An 18,131-nucleotide genomic window follows, 5' to 3' on the forward strand; every position below is an offset into this window, starting at 1 on the left:
GAGCTCAAGACAGTCACTGCTTTCCCTCCGCCATCTTGGCTTCGCCCCCTCTCTGCAACTTTTAATGCTGTGGATCACTTCTCCCTGAAATTCTCTTCTCTCTAGGTTTCAGGACACTGCTCTCTCCTTGTTCTCCAACCTGTCTGATGGCTCCTTCTCAGTGTCCTTGGCTATAGATCCTCATCCAGGTCACGTTCATCTCACTTTGGGTGTCCCACAGGGCTGGATCCTAGGCTCTCTTCTCTTCTCCTTCTATACTATGTCACTTAGTCTCATCAGCTCCCAGAGATCCAATTATCATCTCTATGCTGATGATCCTCAAATCTACTTATCCAAGCCCTAACCTCTTCAGACCTCTAGTCTCACATTTCTATCTACCTTTCAGATATCTAGACTGGACATCTCAGACATTTTAAACTCAATAGTCAAAAAACTAACTCATTACCTTCCTCCTCATATCCTCCCCCTTTCAGAACTTCTCTATTAGCACTGCTGAAGGCACCACTATTCTCCCAAAGTCATCCAGGCCTTGGAGTCAGGAGGACCTGAGTTCAAATTTGGCCTTAGACACATTATACTGTGTGACCTTGGGCAAGTCACTTAACCCCGACTGCCTCACCAAAAAAAAAAAACACAAAAAACAAAACAATAAAAATCAATCAGAGCAGCAAAGGAAAAATTGGAAAAGAAATGAGAGCTAATGCAAGAAATTTATGAAAAGACAATCAACAACTAGGTAAAAGAGGCACAAAAAATACTTAAGAAAATAACTCATTGTCAAATGGTAAGAGATACCAAACCTCAATGAAGAAAACAATTCTTTAAAAATTAGAATTGATGAAGCGGAGGCTAATTACACCATGAGACATCAAGAAACAATGATACAAAGTCAAAATAGTGAAAAAAAAAAATAGAAGAAAATGTGAAATATAGGAAAAACAGCTCACCTGGAAAATAGATTGAGGAGAGATAATTTAAGAATCATTAAACTACCTAAAAGCTATGATCAAAAAAAGAGCCTAGACATCAATTTCAAGAAATTATAAAGAACTGTCCAGACATCTTAAAAGTACAGGGCAAAACAGAAATTTAAAGAATCCATTAATCACCTCCTGAAAGTGATCCCAAAATGAAAACTCCAGGAAAATTAGTCAAATTAGCCTAAAATAACCACAGAGGCCTTCCAAGCATTCCTGATAAAAAGACTAGAGCTGGATAGAAAATCTGACATTCAAACACAAGACTTAAAAAAAGCATAAAAATGTAAACATGAGTGAGAAATCAGAAGGACTTAATGTTAAACTGTTTTTATTCCCAAATGGGAAGATGATACCTGTAACTCCAAAGAACTTTATCATCACTAGGGAAAGCAAGAGTCTTCTCAGATAGAAGACATAAAGGTGACTCTATTATGCTGGGATGATCTCAAAAGAAAAATGGAAGGGTAAAAAAGAGGAATGTACTAGGAGAAAAGGGAAGGGAAAGGAAGAATGAAGAAATATCTCACATAAAAGAGGCAAACAAGGAAGAGTTTTTATAATGGAGGAGAAAATGTGAGAGACTTCTAGGTCTATATCCCAAAGAGATCATACAAATGAGAAAAGAAATCACATGTACAAAATATTTATAGCGGCTCTTTTTGTGGTGGCAAAGAGTTGGAAATTGAGGGGATGCCCTTCAGTGATGGAATGGCTGAATAAGTTGTGGTATATGAATGTAATGGAATACTATTGTGCTGTAAAAAATGATGGCTGGCAGATTTCACAAAAACCTGGAAAGACATGAATGAACTGATGCTGAGTGAAGTGAGCAGAACCAGGAGATCATTGTACACAGTAACAGCCACAATATGCTAGGACTAACTTTGATAGACTTAGCTCTTAGCAACACAAGGATCCAAGACAACTCCAAGGACTCATGATGAAAAATGCTGTCCACATGCAGAAAAAGAATTATGGAGTCTGAATGCAGATCGAAGTATATTATTTGTTGTCTCTCTTCTTTTTTTCCTTTGTTTCTTCTTTCTCAGAGTTTCTCCCATTGGTTCTAATTCTTCTTTACAACATGATTAATGTGAAAATAGTTTCAATATGAATGTATATGTACAGCCTATATGAAATTGTATGCCATTGTGGGGTGGTGGGGAGGGGAGAGATGGGGAGAAAATTTCGAACTCAAAATCTTATGGGAGTGAATGTTGAAAACTAAAAATAAATAAATTTCAAAAAAGAAAATGTGAGGGAGTAGACAATTCTTGAAGCTTACTCTCATTTGAACTAGTTCAAAGAGAGAAGATTATATACATATACAGAATTGGGTACAGAAATTCATTGCACCCAACACAGAAGTAGAAAGGGAAGGATCTAAGAGAAAAAGGGGTGGAGGAGGTGACAGAGGGTAGGGTAGATCAAGAGAATCAGAAGCAAAACAAACTTTGAGGAGACAAGGCAAAAAAAAAAAAAAAAAGAACAAATAAAAAATAGGATGGAGGGAGAAATAGAGAGTAAAATTTTACAAGTGACAGACCACAATTTATTCCTCTCAGACCTAGACAAATTTAATCAGAAAATAAGAAAGAAGTTTAAGGAAAAGAACAGAATTTTAGAAAAGTTAGATATGACAGACCTCTGGAGAATACTGAATGAGAAGAGAAAGGAGTATATATTTTCTCAGCTATACATGGCACCTTCACAAAAACTGATCACGTATCAAAACATAAAAACCTCATAAACTGATACAGAAAAGCAGAAATATTAAATACATTCTCTTCAGATCATAATACAATTAAAAATTACATTCAACAAAGGACATTTGAAGCACAGATTAAAAAATTAACTGGAAACAAAATAATCCTAAAGAATGAATGGGTTGAAGAACAAATCATAGAAACAATTAATAATTTCACTAAAGATAATGATAACAATGAGACAACATACCAAAATTTGTGAGACCTAGCCAAAGTAGTACTTAAGGGAAAATATATATCTCTAAATGCTTCCATCAACAAAAGAACAAGTCAATGAATTGGGAATGCAACTAAAAAAACTAGAAAAAGAAAGATTTTAAAGTCCCAATTAAACACCAAAATAGAAATCCTAAAAATCGAAGGAGAGATTAATAAAATTAAAAGTAAAAACAAAAACAAAAACTATTCAACTAATAAATAAAACTAGGAGCTGGTTATCAGGGAAAAAACAAAAAAATAAACCACTAGTTAATTTTATTTAAAAAAAAAAAAGAAAGAAAACCAAATTACCAGTACCAAAAATGAAAAGGGTGAACATACAACCAATGAAGATGAAATTAAAGCAATTATTAGGAGCTATTTTCCCCACTTACATGTCAATAAAAATGACAATCTAAATGAAATAGATGAATATTTACAAATACGTAAGTTGTTCAGATTAACAGAAGAGATAAAATACTTAAACAACTCTATCTTAGGGGAAAAAAAACTGAACAAGCCACAAATGAGATCCGTAAGGAAAAAAATTCCACGTCCAGATGGATTTGCAAGTGAATTCTACTAAACATTTAAAGGACAATTAATTCTAATAGCATATAAATTATTTGAAAAAAATAGGTAAAGAATTGTCTGAATACAGACTGAACCTGCTATTTTTCACTTTCTTTTTTCATTCAAGTTTTCTTGTACAAAATTACTAATATGGAAATGGTTTACAAGAATGCACATGTATAACCTATATCTGATTGCTTACTGTCTCAAGGAGGGGATAGGGAAAGGAGGGAATTTGGAACTCAAAACTTTCTAAAAAATGTTTTAAAAAATTGTTTTAACACATAATTGGGGAAAAATAAAATATAATATTAAAAACAGGTAAAGAAGTAGTACTACCAAATTCCTTCTATGACACAAATATAGTTTTGATATCGAAACCAGGGAGAGCAAAAACAAAGAAAACTAGAGACCAATTCCGTTAATGAATATTGATGCAAAAATTATTTTTAATAGTATTTTATCTTTTCCAATTACATGTAAAGATAGTTTTCAACATTCATTTTTTATAAGATTGAATTCCAAATTTTTCTCCCTTTCTCCCTACCCTTCTCCCCAAGAAGACAAGCAATCTGATACAGGTTATACATGGGCAATCATGTTAAACACATTTCCACATTAGTCATGTTGTGAAAGAAGAAACAGAAGGGAAAAACCATGAAAAAATCCCCCCTAAAACACCGCCACCACCACCAACAAAAAAAACCAAAAACAAAACAAAAAAGGGGAAAAGAATATGCTTCTGATCTTCATTCAGATTTCATAGTTCTTTCTCCGGAGGTGGATAACATTTTCCATCATGAGTCTTTTGGACTGTCCCTCCTCACCAGTGTTTTGCTTCTGACCACCACCTCTCTCAATCTGCCCTCCCCTCCATTAGCCCTACACTTTTTCCCCCCTTCCCCTCCTACTTCCCTATAGGGTAAGATAAGATTTTTTTTTTACCCAACTGAGTGTGTATGTTTCAACCAATTCTGATGACAGTAAGGTTCAAACAATGCTCACCCCCCTCCCTTCTTTACCTCTACTGTAACAGGTCTTTTGTGCCTCTTCATGTGATATAATTTACCCATTCTGCCTCCCCCTTTCCTCTTCTCCCAGTACAATCCTTTTTTTCATCTATCAAAGTCAACTTATACCCACACTCTAACTGTCCTAACATAGAGAGTTATAAGTATCACCTTCCCATGTAGGGATGATAACAGTTTAACTTTATTGAATAACTTTTTTTATTCTTTCCTGTTTACCTTTTTATGCTTGTCTTGAGTCTTGTATTGGAAGATCAAATTTTCTGTTCAGCTCTGGTCTTTTTATCAGCAAAGTTTGAAAATTCCCTATTAGTGGAACACTAATACATTGCTGGTGGAGCTGCAAACTGATCCAACCACTCTGGAGAGCAATTTGGAACTATGTCCAAAAGGCTATAAAAATGTGCATACCCTTTGACCCAGCAATAGCACTTCTAGGGCTGTTTCCCAAAGAGATCATAAAAATCAGAAAAGGACCCACATGTACAAAAATATGTATAGCAGCTCTTTTTGTGGTGGCAAAGAATTGGAAATTGAGGGGATGCCCATCAATTGGGGAATGGCTGAACAAGTTGTGGTATATGAATGTAATGGAATACTATTGTGCTGTAAGAAATGATGGCTGGCAGATTTCAGAAAAACCTGGAAGGACTTGTATGGACTGATGATGAGTGAAGTGAGCAGAACCAGGAGACAGTTGTACACAGTAACAACCACATTGTGCGATGACTAACTTTGATAGACTTAGCTCTTCTCAGTAATGTAAGGATCTAAGATATCTCCAAAGGTCTCATGATGGAAAATGTTATCCACATCCAAAGAAAGAAAAATAGTTTGAATGCAGGTGGAAGCATACTATTTGCTTTTTTTCTTCTGTTTTGTTTTGTTTCCTCTTTCTTGTGGTTCCTCCTATTGGTTCTAATTCTTCCTTACAACATGACTAATGTGAAAATATGTTTAATAGGAATGTATATGTAAAGGCCATATCAGAAAGCACACTGTCTTAGGAAGGGAGGTGGGGAGGGAGGGGAAGAAAAATTTAAAACTCAAAAGCTTACGGAAGTGACTGTGGATAAATCAAAATAATTTAATAATAAAAAAAAAAGGCAGATGCTGTCCAGGCTCTTTTTCTGATCATGACTTTCAGGTAGTCCAATAACTCTTTAAGTTATTTCTCCTGGATCTATTTGGATCTAACGGTTAGTCAGTTGTTTTTCTAATGAGGTATTTTATATTTCCTTCTATTTTTTCATTCTTTTGATTTTGTTTGACTGATTCTTGATGTCTCGTAGCTTCCACTTGCCCAATTCTAATTTTTAAGGAATAATATTTTCTTCAGTTAGCTTTTGTACCTCCTCTTCCATTTAGCCAATTCTACTTTTTTAAGAAGTTATTTTCTTCAGTGGATTTTTTTCCATTTACCCAATTCTATTTAAGGAGTTGTTTCCTTCAGTCAATTTTTCTGCTTCCTTTTCCAAGCTGCTGACTCTTTTTGTGATTCTCTTGTGCAACTCTCATTTCTTTTCCAAATTTTTCTTCTACCTCTTATTTGATTTTTAAAATCCTTACTGAGTTCTTCAAACGGACTTTTTAGTCTTGAGATCAGTTCATAATCCTCTTTGAGGGTCCTTTGCATGCAGGCATTGTGACATTGTTGCCCTCTTCTGAGTTTGTGTTTTGATCTTCCCTGTAGCCATAGCATAGCTTTCTATGGCCAGGGGTCTTTTTCAGTTTTTGCTTATTTTCTAGTCTATATTGTGACTTTTAAAGTTGAGCTCTCTTCTGAGGTATAGGGGGCACTGTCCCAAGCTTCTGCTGTTGGGGTCCAGAGGCCTGGTCACTGGCTTTCTGTGCCAGGGTCTCTGGGGCTGGTGGCTTGCTCAATGCACTAGAATGACCTGGCCTAGTCCCACCTATTGTGCACAGGGTTTTGGGGCTGGCAGTTTGCCTGCTTCACTGTGGCTAGAGGCCTCACAGCTTAGTCTGCTGAGCCAGGACCACAAGGCCTCAGATGCTGATCTGTGCTGTGGCTGAGAGCTGTGGCTGGCTTGCCTGGACGCTGCCTGAGCTAGGCTGCACTCTCCTTTTACCCAAGTGAGACAGACCTTTCTGGAAGTCCTTGTAAGTATCTTAGGCTGGAAAATTGTTTTACTCTATCTTTTGAGTTCGGTCACCCCAGAATTCATTTAGAAGCTTGATTTGATGTTGTTTCCAAGGGAAACTGGACAGGGTTCGGGCAATTTCCTGGCTTTTCTCCACCATATTCGATGCAAAAATTTTAAATAAAAAATGAGCAAAGAGATTATGCAATATATCACAAAGATCGAACCCTATGACCTAGTTAGAGTTGTGCCAGGAACGCAGGGCTGGTTTAATATTGGGAAAATTATAAGCATAACTGACTACATCAATAACAAAAACATCAAAAAATCATACGATTATATCATTAGCTACAAAAAAAGCTTCTGACAAAATATAACACCTATTCCTACTAAAAACATTAGAAAGCATAGGTATAAATGGAGCTTTCCTTAAAATGATAAATAGTAGCTATCTAAAACCAAGAGCAAGCATCATCTATAAAGGGGATAAACAAGTAGCCTTTCCAATATTACAGGTGTTTGTCCTATGTTCTTGCAGAGGAGCATGAAATCAGGAAAGTGATGTCATGACTTGGAAGTGAATTGGATTTAAGTGAGGCAGGGCTATGTAAAGTCACCAGCCTCACTCTCTCCTCCACAGCCATCTAGGCCCTGCGGCAAGATACAGATCAGGACGAATGGAGATGATCCCAGATGCACTGGAAGACCTTGGCCTTTTTAAGCTAAGATTTTTCCCAGGTCTCAGTTTGTCTGAGGCAATGCCCACTCGGTGATTAAAGCTAAGTAAGAAAAGAAAAGAAAATCAATCTGCCTCACTGGCAGAGGCAAGGGTATGACAACCTATGTGGACAGGGGGAGTGGAGGGCAGGGGAGGGGAGGGAGGAAAAGGGAATGGAGAGAAGAGGAGGGAGGAAGAGAAAGGGATGGGAGAGGAGAGGAGGAGGGAAAGGGAGGGAGAAAAAAGGAGGGGAGGGAGAGAAAGAGAGGAAAGGGGAGAGGAGAAGAGGGAGGAAGAGGGAGGGAAGGGGAGGAAGGAGAGGGGAGGGGAACCTTTCCAATAGGATCAAGGATGAAGCAAGGATGTCCATTATTACTATTATTATTTAGTATTGTACCAGAAATACTAGCTAGAGCAATAAGACAAGAAAAAGTAATTGAAGGGATAAGAATAGGCAATGAGGAAACAAAACTATCACTCTCTGCAGAGGAGATGATGGAATACTTGGAGAATCCTAGAGAATCAACTAACAAACTAATGAAAACAACAACTTTAGCAAAGTTGCAGGTTATAATATAAAACCTACCACAAATCATTGGTATTTCTATATATTACCAACAAAATCCAGCAGGAGAGACGGAACAGAGAAATCTCATTTAAAATATTTGCAGACAGTAAAAAATACTTGGGAGTTTACCTGCCAAGACACATATAGGAAATATACAAACACAATTACAAAACAATTTTCTTTTTTTTTTCCAGTCTGAGGTTATAGTTTTTCTTTTAAATTTTTAATTAGTCTATTTTGAATTATCAACAATTATTTCCATAAGCTTTTGAGTTTTAAATTTTTCTTCCCCCCTCTCCCCACCTCCCTCCCCAAGAGGGCACACAATCTGATATAGGCTATATATATATATATATATATATATATTCCTATTAAACATATTCTCACATTAGTGATGTTGTAGGTAAGAATTAGAACCAATAGGAGAACCAACAGAAAGAGGAAATAAAACACAACAGAAGAAAAAAAACAGCAAATAGTATGCTTCAATCTACATTCAAACTCCATAGTTCTTTCTTTGGATGTGGATAGAATTTTCCATCATGAGGCCTTTGGAGATGTCTTAGATCCTTGTATTGCTGAGAAGGATTAAGTTTATCAATATTAGTCAACACACAACGTGGCTGTTATTGTGTATGACGTTCTCCTGGTTCTGCTTATTTAACTCAGCATCAGATCATACAAGTCTTTCCAGATTTTTCTGAAGTCAGCCTGCTCATCATTTCTTATAGCACAATAGTATTCCATCATAATCATATACCATTGTTCTGCCATTCCCCAATTAATGGGCATTTCTGCAATTTCCAGTTCTTTGCCACCACAAAAAGAGCTGCTATAAATATTTTTGTACATGTGGGTCCTTTTCCCATCTGTGTGATCTCTTTGGGATATAGCCCTAGAAGTGCTATTGCTGGGTCAAAGGGTATGCACATTGTTATAGCCCTTTGGGCACAGTTCCAAATTGCTCTCCAAAATGGTTGGATCATTTCACAACTCCACCAACAATGTATTGGTGTTCCAACTTTCCCACATCTTCTCCAACATTTATCATTTTCCTGTACAAATCAATTTTCACTCACATAAAGATAGATGTAACAACTGAAGAAATATTACATGTTTATAGGTAGGCTAATCCAATAATAAAAATGACAATATTACCTAAGTTAATTTACTTATTCAGTGCCATACCAATCAATCAAAGAATTATTTTACAAAGCTAGAAAAAAATAAAATTCATCTATAAGAACAAAGACTCAATAATAAGGGAACTGATGAAAAAGTGAAGGAAGGTGGCCGAGTAGTACCAGATCTGAAACCATACTACAAAGGGATGGTGGGATGGTGGTGGTTGTTCTTTGTGCTCAAAGAAGACTAAAATGATGAGCAGAACTAGGAGAACATTGTACACAGTAACAGCCACATTATGGGATGACTGACTTTGATAGATTTGGCTCTTCACAGCAATGCAAGAATCTAAGACAACTCCAAAAGATTCATGATGGAAATTGCCATCCACACCCAGAGGAAGAAATATGGAGTCTGAATACAGATGGAAGCATACTATTTGCTCTCCTTTTCCTGTTTTGTTTTATTACTTCATTCTCATGGTTCCTCTCATGATTCTAATTGTTCTTTAGATCATGACTAATGGAAAAATATGCTTAACATGAATGTATATGTAGAGCCTATATCTGGTTGTATGCCATCTTGGGGTGGGGGGAAGAAATGGGAAGGGGAGAAAATTTAAAACTCAAAATCTTATGAAGTGAATGTTGAAAACTAAAAATAAGGGCAGCTAGGTGGCACAGTGGATAGAACACTGGCCCTGAAGTCAGGAGGAGCTGAGTTCAAATCCAGCCTCAGACCAAACACTTGACACTTATTAGCTGTGTGACCCTAGGCAAGTCACTTAACCCCAATTGCCTTAAAAAAAAAAAAAAAAAGAAAACTAAAAATAAATAAATTTAAATGAAAAAAAAAAAAAAAAAGAACGACAAAAATGACATCACTATGTCTAGGTACAGTATGCTAACTGTGGCTGATCAGACCAATAGGGGCTCAGAAGGCTTTACCACAAATAGTCCATATGAACATTTGGAGTGGAGATATGTCTAAATTTGCGTATCTCATATGTCTTTTGAGGTACCATAATTCTGCTTTGCTCACAAAGCACAGCACCTTCTTTGATGAGGGCAACCCATGCCAGGAAGTCCTGTGCCAGTGTCTCTCATGTCTCATAACCAATCTGAAAGTTCTTCAGAGAGATCTTGAGAGTGTCCTTAAATCATTTCTTCTAATATCTGTGTATGTGCTTGCCTTGTGTGAGGTCTCCACAAGTTAGTCTTTTAGGCAAACATACATTTGGCATTAGAATAACGTGGCCAGGCCATCAGGAGCTGCACTCTCTGCAGTGGAGTCTGAATGCCTGGCACTTCAGTTCAAGAAAGAGCCTCAGTGTTATCTTGCCAAGTGATCTTCAGTATCCTCCTAAGACAATTCAAATGGAAGCAATTCAGTATCCTCGCATGGTGCTGGTAGACTATCCAGGTTTCACAGGCATGCAACAATGAGGTCAACATAACGGCTCTGTAGACCTTCATTTTGGTAGGTGGCCTAATTCTTCTTCTCTCCCACACTTTCCTTCTGAGCCTCCCAAACATTAAGCCAGCTCTGGCAATTTGTGTGTCAATCTCAACATTTATGTGTACATCCCTGGAAAGTATAGTGCTGAGGTAAGGGAACTTATCCACAGCATTCAAAATTTCTCCATTTGCTATAACTCATGGTTCCACATAGGAGGGTTTGGTGCTGGCTGGTGGAGAACCTCTTTTTTGGTGTTGTCAGGCTAAAATTAGCACAAGCAGCAGAGAATCCACCTATACTCTGTTGCATCTCACCCTCAGAAATTGTTGCACTGAGTGTACAATCATCTGCAAACGAAGAGTCATGAACCAGCTCTTCCTCCACTTTAGTCTTGGTTGGTAGACTTCTTAAGTTAAATAATTGACTACCAGCGCAGTAGTTGACCTTGATGCTGTTTTCATTCTCATTCAAGGTGTCTGACAACATTGCTGAAAACATCATGCTAAAAAGCATAAGAGCAAGCACACAGCCCGGCTTCACTCCATTGGTGACTGGGAAAACACGAAAGCATCATCCATTATCTAGAACCCATGCAAGCATGCCATCGTGGAACTGGTATACAACAGTGATAAACTTCTCTGGACAATCAAATTTTGCCATGATCTTCCAAAGACCTCTGTTCTGCTGTGAAGTGAGCAGAACATTGTACACAGTAATAGCAATATTGTAACAATGAAAGACTTAGCCACTCTTTATCAATACAACGATTCAAGACAATTCCAAAGGACTCATGATGAAACAATGCTGTCCATCTCTGGAGAGAGAACTGATGTAATCTGAGATTAAAACTTTTACTTTTTTTTTAAGAAAATATAAATATTTTATTAATTTAGCACTGCTCCTCCATTTTAGTTTGTTTACATGTTGCAATTGCTATATTGTTACTATTTTTCAAGTTTATACCCTCAAAATGTTCTTGAAGACTTTAACAATAAAATGAGTACTTTTAAAAAGTTACTATCCTGCTAAAGCAGTGTTTGTTAGGTCTGTGAATAAAATGATTTAAAAAAATTTTTTTATAACTATTTCAATATAATTGGCTTCCTTTGCAACCACATATATTTAAAAACATTCTGAGAAAGAGTCCTTTTAGGGGTCCATGACACAAAAAAGTTTAAGAACACCTGCTCAACAATTTGGAATTATGCCCAAAGGGCAACCAAACTGTGCATACCTTTTGATCCAGCAATACCACTACTAGGTCTAGATCACAAAGAGATCATAAAAATGGGAAAAGGACCCACATGTAGAAAAATGTTTATAGCACCTCTTTTTGTGGTGGCAAAGAACTGGAAATTGAGAGGATGCCCATCAACTGGGGAATGGCTGAACAAGTTGTGGCATATGAATGTAATGGAATATTATTATACTATAAGAAATGACAAGCAGGCAGACTTCAGAAAAAACTGGAAAGACTTGAATGAACTGGTGCTGAATGAAGTGAGCAGAACCAGGAGAACATTGTACACAGTAAGAGAAACACTGTGCTATGATCAACTATCATAGACGTAGCTCTTCTCAGTAATACAACGATCTAAGACAATTCCAAAATATTCATGATGGATAATGCTACCCACATCCAGAAAAAGAACTATTGAGTCTGAATGAAAATCGAAGCATGTTATCTTCTCTTTTGTTTTTTCTTTCTAGTGTTTTTCCCCTTTGGTTCTGATTCTTCTTTCATAACATGACTAAGGTGGAAATATGTTTAATATGATTGTACATGTATTGCCTCTATCGGACTGCATGCTGTCTTGTGGGGGAGGAAGGAGAGGGAAATTTAGAACTCAAAATCTTACAAAAGTGAATGTTGAAAACTCAAAATTAATTAATTAAAAAAAAATACACCTGCTCAAAAGCAATACTTAGGAACTAATTACTTTCTATGTGACAGGTTTTAGACAATGACTCTTTTAAATGCACTATTAGTCGGACCCACTAACAGTTCCCTAAGCAATCTACAAAAATAAGCTGAGTTGTATCTTTTCTCACAATATATCAACCAGAAATCTTAATTTATTCCTGCCAAAGAACCTTTAAGAAAATGCTCCCCAGGGGCAGCTAGGTGGCGCAGTGGATAAAGCACCGGCCCTTAAGTCAGGACGACCTGAGTTCAAATCCGGCCTCAGACCAAACACTTGTCACTTACTGTGTGACCCTGGGCAAGTCACTTAACCCTAACTGCCTTGGAAAAAAAAATGCTCCCCAAATCCGGCCTCAGACCAAACACTTGACATTTACTAGCTATGTGACCCTGGGCAAGTCACATAACCCTAATTGAAAAAAAAAAAGAAAATGCTCCCTACCAATATTTCCCATAATGTTTATTACAGAGCACATTCATTTCCTCTCCAACTTTTCCAGCACTTCAAACATCCAACTCAACATACAAATCAGACTTCAGACCCATTAAGTGCTCTAGTTTTGGTATTTATCACTTAAAAAGAATCTCAGAGTTTGAATAAACAATCTGAGTTTCAAATTTCCTTTATATATCTATATTTTGTTCTTTCTTCCAATAGATTTATGCAGTTGGCACCACAATATTACTTTAGTAATCTGGCTCCTAGTGAAATAAAGAATATTCTGCAGCAAGTAATCAATCACTTATTACCCATTCAACAATGAAAAAAGAATGGAAAACAAAGATAAATATGTAAAATACCTTGAAGCTTCTGCTGACTAAGATGTCTTATTCAAGGGATACCACCTTAATTCTGTTCTTTTTTTTTCCCACTTTGTTTTTCTTGCTTTCCCCAACCTCTAACATGGCTCACATGTTTTGCATGATTTCATATGTATTATAATATTTCTTACCTTCTCAATTGGTAGAGGAGGGGGTAAGAGGAAGGAGAAAAAATATGTATTTTTTAAAAACCCTGGTTAAAAATATGGAGAACTGGGAAAAGGAAAAAAAAGCACAACAAAAGCCCTTTATAACTTGCCCACCCCCAATCTCCTTAAAATTTCATACTCCACACATAACCTAGGATTCAGTGGCCCTGGCCTCTTGACTGTTCCTCAAACAAGACCCTCCATCTCCTCACTCTGGGCATTTTCCCTATCTGTCCCCCATGTCTGGAATATTCTCCTTCTTCATTTCTACCTCCTGACTTTCCTGGCTTCCTTCAAGTCCCAGCTAAAATCTCACCTTCTACAAGAAGCCTTTCCTGATCATCCTTAATACTAACGCCTTCCCTCTATTGATTATCTCCAATTTAACCCACATATGGCTTGTTTACACATAGTTGTTTCCACGTTGTCTCTCCCAGTAGACTGAGATCCTTGGAAGCAAAGACTATCAAAGACTATCTCTTGACTTTATTTGAACCCCCAGCACTTTGCACAGTGCCTGTCATTCGGTAAGTACTTGATGTTTATTGACTGACAATTTGCTAAATGACTAAAATGTTCTGTACTGAGTTACAGTGAATTAGGAACAGAGCTGGCACTAGAAACCAAGGACCACTCGGGAGTCCTAAACTATATGAATACCTCTTTCCAAAGTTCCTTCCCACAAGCTAGGGAAACAAAAAGATAAACAGAACTCAACAGTGACTTACCTGAATTGGCTGCTGCCGCCAGTGCAGTGGCCATTCGGGGATTAGGTACGTGGGCAATTCTCTTCTTCTCCTCAGGCAGAGACACAGAATGCTTCTGGGCTGCCAGTCTCACTGCTAGAATGTCTGAGGCCTGTCTCTGGGCAAGCTGGGTTCGTCGGTAGCAGGCCTCCTGAGCCGTGGGTGGGCGATAGGGCCGAATGACTGGCTTGCTTGGGACTTCGACCTGTTGGGTCAGACAACATTCGGTGGAGAATCCCACTGTCCCAGAGAACGACAGTCTCTGGTCCAGCTGTACCGAACCCATGACAGAGAAACTATAATAGTCTAGAAGGCAGGTGATCGTATAAGGGTAGCTAAAAGCATGGGGGAGGTAGTGGAAGTACCCCATTCCAAGGGAATGAGAAATTGGGGCCTACTAAACAAGAACAAGCTAGAGTAGGTTCAAGCTTGTGAAGAAAAAAAGAAAAAGCAACTATATTTCAAGTTACTTTAAATTTTTTCTTCTTGATTCAAGTTAAAAAAAAAAAAAGGTTGGCTTTGGGCAAATTTTAGGTGGCTCAGATAAAAAAGTTAAAAACAGAACAGAGACAAAGTGCCAAGCACCAGTTCAAGTCCCAGGAGAAAAGAAAGTCCAACTACAAGGTAGCTTATTTATAGGCAAGGCCCAAGAAGCAGATTCTCACCTTTAAAATAGAGGCTTGCCTTAACAAACCTACTTTAGAGCTAGTAATAATACTTTAGGCTTGAAGAACTTTAAATACATTATCTCCATTTGATCCTACCAAGAATCCAGAGGGAGGTGATATTTACCCTTAAGCTATTGTTCTTCCTTCATGCTTGAAGAGAACCAATGATGAGACTTGCCCATGAATTAGATCTGAATGAGGCCGAGCTTCACAAAGTCATTAACCTTGTTCTCTCTTCAGGTTTCAAGACAAAGGTCAAGACAACTGGCTCAGGATGGACTGGGTGACCTTGATCTTTCTAAATTAAAGTCTTTCCCAGGTCTCCATCTGAAGCCATGCCCATTCGATGACTAAAGGCTAAATAAGAATTAAGACCAAAAAATGGCCCAATCTGCCATCCCAAAGATAATCAATCTTGGAAGGGAAGACCCTCAGAGTTTTTGGCCAGAACAGAAAACAATTGCTATTTACACTCATTCTAAGCCATCAAAACCCAAACAATGAGCCGCAGAAGCTTGAACTGAGCCTATTATCAGCCACTCCCGATGAAAGTAGAAGCCTTTAAATATATTATCTCCATCTGATCATATCAAGAATCCTAAGTTAGGGGACATTTACCCTTAGGCTGTAGAGCTGGAAAGGACCAACTTCATCCTTTTACAGATGAGGAAACTGAGGCCCAGAAATGGAAAGTGATTTGCTAAAGATCATATAGTAGTAACAGGTTCAGGATTTGAATCCAAGTCCTTTGACTCCAAATCCAGCCCTCTCTTCTTATTCCCACAGCTAAGGAAACTTAAGCAGAGAGAAGTCATTTGCCCTACTTTAAATAGCTAGTAAGGGATCCGAGTGGAGATTTTTCTTAGGCCACATGCAAAATTCTTTCTCTTTCATCATGGTGTCATTCATGACTATAAGTCCTTGAGGGCAGGAAATGTTGCTTAATGGTAGGCACTTAGTAAATACTTGCTAGCTTGAGTGATTAAGTGATTGATCAAATTTGGGAGTGATGAGCTTTGACCTAAGGAAAATACAGCACTCTTGAAATACACTCTCCTCCTAATTGAAGTAATGATAATGGCTCAGAAGTAGAGAGGAAAAAGCCCTAGGTTTAAAGCCAAACGACCTGGCTTTAAATCCCAAGCTCTGCTACCTGACACCTTACATGACCTTTAGCAAGCCCTGGGATGTCTCAGAACTTCAGTTTCCTTTTATTTAGGGCTTAACCCAGTGCCTGGCACACAGTAGCACTTAATACATGCTTATTGATTAATTTGTAAAAATGAGTGAAACTAGCTGTGTAAGCCCCCTTCTCTTTACAGACACAGGCTGAACTGAGAAGTCTTCCACCTTGAGATTCTGAAGCATAAGCAGCACAATCCTTTACCAATGAAAAAAAAGAACAAATAATTTAACTGGCATGCCCAGTAATAGCCTTGTGCTGCCTTCTCCCTACGAAACTGACTGTTATGCTGTTTAGAGTAGTCTTTCTAGAGGAACATCTTTCTACATCCCTAAGTTGATATGTACTTACTTCCCTTCCTTCCCCTGACCCCCAGAGCTGACATGCCTAATTTGGGGCAAAGGATCCTTACATTTCCTTGCTTGGAAAGATGGGAAATCCTCCTCTTCTGGCCTGGAAACAGTGTAGTCAAACTGTCTTCTGACTTTCCCTCAATCTTCTCTTCCTTGGATGGCTGGAACACAAAAAGAGTCACATTTCCTAGGAGACCCAATCTCAGTATCACAGGATAGGCTTGGAAAAGACCTTAGAACAGAGTATATCAAGAGCTAGAAAGGGCCACATAACAAAGAACACAGACTGTCAGCACTGGAAGCGACTTTAAAAAACAGAAGGATGGAGCCAGGAGGGCCCTCAGAATATAGAAAGCCAGAAATGGAATGGGTCTTAAAGAGAGATCACTGAATCTAACACCCTCATTTTTATAGCAGAGGAAGAGGAAATTGAGAGTCTAAGAGATGGAAGTCATTGGAGAACTGCAATTAGAACTCAGGCCTTCTGAGACCCAGCCCAGTATTTTTATTACCATACAAGGTACATTACCACCCCTTTCTTTTGTGGGATCCTAAAATGAAACTGAGGGAGAAGGGTGCATCTGTTTGCTATCCAATGCTACTGCATATCCTTTTCCCCCCTCTTTCTTTCCAAATCCCTCTTTCAAAAAATGCTCTAGGGTACATTTAAAAAATGAAAAACACATAATAAGCAGAAAATAAAACCACTAAATTGTGTGCCAGGCTAAAGCTGAGGATACAAATGCAAAAGGAGCCAGTCCTTGACCTCAAGGAGCACACATTTTAATAGGTGGAAACAACAAATATAGGGGAATCCCAGCTAAGGAACAGAGATATGTATATAGGGCAGTGAACCAATATGCCTTAGAATGGGGTGAGTTTTGTGTGACTTGAAGACATCTTGAAGGCAAAGGCTAAAGGGACAATTGTTATTAGGTAGACCTCAAAAGGGGAATCCTGTTCCCACCTGTAATGAACTCAAGGAGGCTTTTGAAGTGTGTTCTAGGTCTGATGACTGTGATTCTGTGACTGAAGACACACCACTGCCTGAGGCAATTCATTCTACTTTTAGATAACTCTTAAATAGTATTAGGAAGTGTTCCCCATTCCTTAAATGGACAGGGAATCTACCTCTCTCCCACCTGCGTCCAGTGCTAATCCCTCTTATAGAATCAATGGTCAGAGAAACCACTTCAGGATTCCATGGGAGAAAACAGAATAGGAGGAGCAAGAGTAAGACACAAGCTAGAGAGAAAGCACTCAAGATTAGAGATCAACTGAGGGCTCAAGTGACTTCAGCACAAATTTATTAAGTGCCTGTTGTGAGTCTGACACTCAGATAAGCACTGAGGATCCAAAAAAGGAAAATATACAAACAAAAAGATGGTCCCTGCCCTCAAGGAGTTCACATTCTAGCACAAGAGACAATATGCAAACCATTATGTACAATCAAGTCACATACATGATAAACTGAAGATCACCTCAGAGGGAAGCCTTTAGCTGAGCCTTCAGGAAAGCCAGGAGGCAGAGAAGAGGAAAGGAGTTCCAGACATGAGGACAGCCTATGCAAATGCAGAGTCAGACTGGAGTATCTTTTCCCAGGAGCAGCCAGGAGGGCCAGTGGTGCTGGGTCACAGAGTATATGGAGGGGAATAAGACTGGAAAGGGAAGAAGGGGCCAGGTAACAAAAGGCTTTAAAAATCAAAGAGAGCCTATGATTCTGGAAGGCAACAAGTAGCCATTAGAATTTATAGAGTAGGGGAGAGTAAC

General features: G+C 38.2%; 1 protein-coding gene across 5 annotated transcripts in view; it reads right to left on the minus strand.

The window, feature by feature from the left end:
• Positions 1 to 18,131, minus strand: part of REXO1 (RNA exonuclease 1 homolog) — a 118,917-nt gene that overhangs the window by 39,114 nt on the left and 61,672 nt on the right. For all 5 annotated transcript variants that reach the window (XR_003568342.1, XM_027853079.1, XM_027853076.1 and 2 more), the window contains 2 exons: positions 16,421 to 16,522; positions 14,140 to 14,362 (listed from right to left, as the gene is read on the minus strand). Coding sequence is in view for 4 of the 5 variants with exons in the window: in XM_027853079.1 (XP_027708880.1) it covers positions 14,140 to 14,362; positions 16,421 to 16,522 (325 nt within the window). In the remaining variant the exon portion in view is untranslated. The remainder of the gene's footprint in view (positions 1 to 14,139; positions 14,363 to 16,420; positions 16,523 to 18,131) is intronic.

Source organism: Vombatus ursinus, unplaced genomic scaffold (genome assembly GCF_900497805.2).
Source record: "Vombatus ursinus unplaced genomic scaffold, bare-nosed wombat genome assembly UNPS02009918.1, whole genome shotgun sequence".
Lineage (NCBI taxonomy): Eukaryota > Metazoa > Chordata > Mammalia > Diprotodontia > Vombatidae > Vombatus > Vombatus ursinus.